Source organism: Cynara cardunculus (genome assembly GCF_001531365.2).
Source record: "Cynara cardunculus var. scolymus isolate 2C chromosome LG 12, CcrdV1, whole genome shotgun sequence".
NCBI classification, from domain to species: domain Eukaryota; kingdom Viridiplantae; phylum Streptophyta; class Magnoliopsida; order Asterales; family Asteraceae; genus Cynara; species Cynara cardunculus.
The window spans coordinates 6,904,720-6,909,617 of record NC_037539.1 but is presented as its reverse complement, the minus strand read 5'-3'; the positions used below and the strand labels follow the sequence as shown (position 1 = coordinate 6,909,617).

Here is a 4,898-nt window from a genome sequence, read left to right as displayed (position 1 = left end):
GTTTTTACACGTAAACTTCACAACAAAAACACTGTGAAGGTTTTAAAAAGTCGAACATTCACAGCAAAAACACTGTGAAGGTTTTAAAAAGTCACCTTCACAGCATTTTTGCTGTGAAGTTTCAAGTGTAAAATGCTGGTCTCACGGGTCTCACGAAAACAGGCTGGTCTCACATGATCCCAAGTCTCTCTCTATATATATATATATATATATATATATAACTAGGCTTATTGGTCTATCTGACTTATTCGTACAGCTCATTTGGGTTGTTTACTTACGGCTTAATCGCACAGATAGAAATGGTGTGTTGTCCCATTCAGCTACAAAAATAACACCCCTACCCCTTATTTAAAGCACCGTCTTCTTCCCAGATGAGCCACCCCATCGTCGGCCTCTTTATGATTTTTTTTTTGTTTTAATGATCAAATAATTAATATTGGGGGGTAAATCAGTCATTTATGTTATTCAGACTGTTGATTCAGATAAAAAAAATAAACAACACCCATTTATCCAGACAGACAGACAAATTTATCCATACGGGACCTAATAAAAAATATATCATGATCAATGCACCCCTAATGAGTTGTTTATATATTTTGATTATTTTATATAATTTATTAAATTTTAATAAAATATATCATGAGAAAGTTTTCATCAAGACAATTAAATGACACCAAAATAAAAAGTTCATGTACACATGCATATATGATATTTTAGAAGAGAACTAAGTTTTATTTGAAGGTTATATTGGTAAAATATAGGTATGTTCCACCTTGTTCCATGGGTTAGGAGTGGGGTGGAACAAGCATGTTCCACTCATGGAATATTGATTTCTATGTTATGTTATCCTGTCAAGTGTACCAGACGCACCCTTTAAGACCCCTGAAAAAATTCCATTGGGTCAGGCAGATCTTCTCAAATCCTCCCGGGGTTTGAACTATGTTCGTTTATTATCTTGCATGTCAACAAGATAACATGATACGTACATGTTACTTTTTCTTCTTTTCGATATGATAATCTTTTCGTTACCAAGAAAGTTAAATGTATCTTCTTGGAAACTCAATTTCTTGTTCATGGTGGTGATGTGCAACTCGAAATCAGGATTATTTATTTATATATTTTTTCAAATTCCGAAAAGGTACGAAGAGGGCAAGTGTGTTGTGGCAGTGCCTTACGATGTCTCGAGGGCAAAAGCGGAAAGTCTAGGCGTCGAGTTTACTCCGGTTGAGGTAAGCATTAAGGACACTGTTGAAAGCCTGAAGGAGAAGAAGTTGCTGAGCTTATAAAACAACAGGTGGTGTTCATATGTTTGCTTGAAAAAATGATTGAAGTCTTTATATGTAATTGGACAAGGGAAACCTGCAACTGAGAACTTCTTGTCTATTTTATTGAGAACTTGTTGTCTATTTTACTCGGTAAGTGCTTACTGGTAAAATTTAACATTATTATTTACTTACCGATTAAGATTTTAGTCTACTAAAACGACATTGTATGCAACAATTTATCCGGTAAGCGCTTACCGTGGTAAGTGTCGTCGCCTTCACTTACCGGGTAAGACTCTTGGTCCTTGTCTTGCTCTTATCGGGTAAGATTATTGGTCCTTACCATATTCATCCGGTAAGGTAATGTTACTTGGTAAGCGCTTACCCAGATAAACGTTTGGTAAACGGCCCCTAAAACTCTTAGACTTTTCTCATATTTGATAAGACATGACTTTTCTCATATTTGATAAAACATGACTTTTCTCACAGAGTCGGTGATGAGGCGTATTACTTTTGGCTTTTGATGGAAATTAGAGGGCAATGAAGTGGGCCCAAATTTGACATATAAAACGAAAACACGCACCACATTTTAGAACATTCAAATTGCATTTTCCATCCCTGTGGTTTGTTACAAATTTTGATTTTCATCCATGTAGTTGAGAAATTGCAGTTTTCATCCCTATGGTTTGTAATTCAGCCCTATTGTGTCCTTATGATTTACAATTTATTGTTTGTTTTGGTCCCTATGGATTACAATTCTTTACGATTTTAGTTCGTTGTACTTAAAAGGTAAAAATTTAGTCCAGGAACGAAAATAACAATAAATTACAAGACATATGGACGAAAATATAAATTATTAACAAACCACATGGACAAAAATCATAATTTACTCTAGTATTTATATACGGCATAGTCACATATTTCTTATTTTTGTTGAGATTTGAACCCTTTAACCACAAGAGTGGTGTCTGATTGGTTTGAGCTTGGCTCCAAAGATCAAAAGTACCAGGAGGTCCTAGGTTCAAATCCAATGAAGAACAAAAATCCTTTTGTGGCCACGGAGGTTCAAATGCGGTGACTCTGGGCTATCTGCAAAGCAAGTGGTCGCCTTGGGATTAGTCGGCCCTCGTAACGGATTGGATATTCAAGTGGTCGCCCTGGGATTAGTGGCCCTCATAGGGAGAATGCCCATTTGTTACAGATCTGAAAGAGCACATCGGGAGAATGCCCATATGTTGCCGGCAAAGGGAGAGGAACAGATAGAATGGGTTGCCGAAGTGTTGAAATATCGTCCGTCCTTGTGTTCAGAGGAGAGGAGTGGAGTGGAGTGAGATCATCCATGTCGAAAGAGTTCGGCCAAAGTGAGATTGTCCCTGACGGTGGTTACATTCACGAAGATGATGGTGGGGATAAGGGATCTTTTGTTTACCTTCTAATAGTTTCATTAAGAGACAATATTTGAATCCATAAGAAATGGATCTTGTTTGGCCAAAAAAAGTCTGCTTCTTAATGGTTCTAAAACTCTCTGAATAATTTTGTATGCTGACCTCCTTTAACCATTAAGAGGCCCTAATTTCATTGTAAACAATTATATTTCATTTTACACTATATCATGAGAGTCTTTTAATCATTCTAACCATTTAATGATTTTGCATAAAACCATTCAGCAAGTGTCAAACAGCCCCTAAGTTGTATGTATATATAATTATCACATTTTTGGTCCATGCAATATAGATTATATAAAATGTTATTTATTTTTTTAATTAAAAATTAAAAATAAGTAAAAAGACTAAATTACCCTTTAATTTAACTGAACTAACGGAATTTTCTTGTTTTTCGTTAGAGGGAAGGACTTGACGCATATGAAAATGTCAACCAAGAGTCTTCGAATCCTTATTTATTTTGATTTTGAGAACACTGGGAATAAAAAATGTAAATCATACGGATAAATCCGTAATTTACTCTTTTTTAAATATGACAACAAATCAAAAGTCGGCATTATGAGCTTGATAAAGACCGGTAATTGTGTCCTACAATTAACATTCATAAGCATGATCGATCCTGGGGTGGACCTATGTAGCAGGCCGTGCATTCAAGTCCATAACAACCACTCTTTTTTGACCAAATTTTATTATATACAAAAGGTTTTGCAGTTTTTGGAAGAATATTGTTTACATGATTCGGGTAGGGGAGTCTTTTGACTTTTGATTGGAGTTGTTGGAGACACAGGATTATGGTAGTAGGCAAGGGGTGGGGGCCTGTACTTAGCATAGATGGGAGGAAGGGAGCTCGAGAAGTAAAGAGTAGGGGTGGCAATGGATCGGGTTGGATTCGGGTTCAACCCATTTATTAAACAGGTTGGTTCATTTTCTCTAACATTTGTTCTTCACAAATTAATAAAAGTAGAAAAATTAATAAAAGTAGAATGATTCTCAAATTAACTCTCCTTCTCGCACGATTCTTTCTCAAATTAATAAAAGTAGAATGCTATACTAAAGGGTTTTTGACTTAGCGGTATGTGAGTCTTTAGCCTCCTGGAAGGTCAGGAGTTCAAACCTTATCAAAAGTGAGAAGAATGTGTGAATTTATTTGTTGTATAAAAATATTATATACTTAAAAAGAAAACATATAAAATGTTTCTTTATAATACAAAAATAGATATAAACTAAGATCAATTACAAAGATGTATTCCGACGGTTGCAAACATACAAATAGAAAAAATCGAATTAAATTTTTTTGTATCTTTTTAAAAATAATAAAAATATCATTCATAAACTTCTCATATTTGCAAGAATATATTACAAAAAATTTCAGTAATATTAAGAGTAAACTATAAATTTGGTCCTTGTTTGTTCTGATAATTTCAAGAGGTAAGTAGGATTCATTTTCCTTTTTTTATGATTTTTTGTTTTTTACCCAATCAAAATTGAATTTATGATTTTCATCTCTGCGATTTTTGATCAGATAAAAGACAAAAAAACGATAAAAGGACGAAAATGTCGCCTGTTTAACAAAATTTTCTAACGATCGTTAGAGATAGAGACCAAATTTGAATGTTTCGACTGACCATGATGGGTATCTTGTAATATCAAATTTTTAGGGACGAAAATTGTTAGTTTTGATAAACCATAGGGACCAAGTTTGTAGTTTATTCTTAATATTATTGTTGATTTTTTATAATAGAGTAAATTATGTATTTGGTCCTTTTACATTACAAAAATTGTTAGTCCAGTTGAAAAAAAATTCACTTTTTTTTTTTTTTATCTTTTATCTTATAAAAAATCATATTATTTTTTATTTTAATATTATATCTATACTATATTATGAAGTATTTGACAAAAACTCTTAAAAACCACTTTTTATGCGTAAAATATTGTTTATTAATGTATATTATTTAAAACTCAATATTGCAAGTAGATTGTGCGTAAGTACAACTTATTAAATCTCCATATCTGAATTTGTGTAACTAAATGTAGATAAACATAATCAAATACATGCTAAACATTTCATTTTAAATATAAAAAATCTAAAATATAATTAGGATAATCATTGAATTCTAACGAAATACTTAATTATTATTTTTATAAAATTTATAATATTAAACAAAAATAAATTATTTCGTTATTAAAATTAAAT

The 4,898-nt window shown here is 32.6% G+C and overlaps 1 protein-coding gene across 1 annotated transcript in view; it reads left to right on the top strand.

Moving 5' to 3' along the window:
- Positions 1-4,898, top strand: part of LOC112522842 (dihydroflavonol 4-reductase-like) — a 20,810-nt gene that overhangs the window by 10,317 nt on the left and 5,595 nt on the right. The window contains exon 7 of the mRNA XM_025132157.1: positions 1,139-1,229. Within this exon, the coding sequence (XP_024987925.1) occupies positions 1,139-1,229 (91 nt within the window). The remainder of the gene's footprint in view (positions 1-1,138; positions 1,230-4,898) is intronic.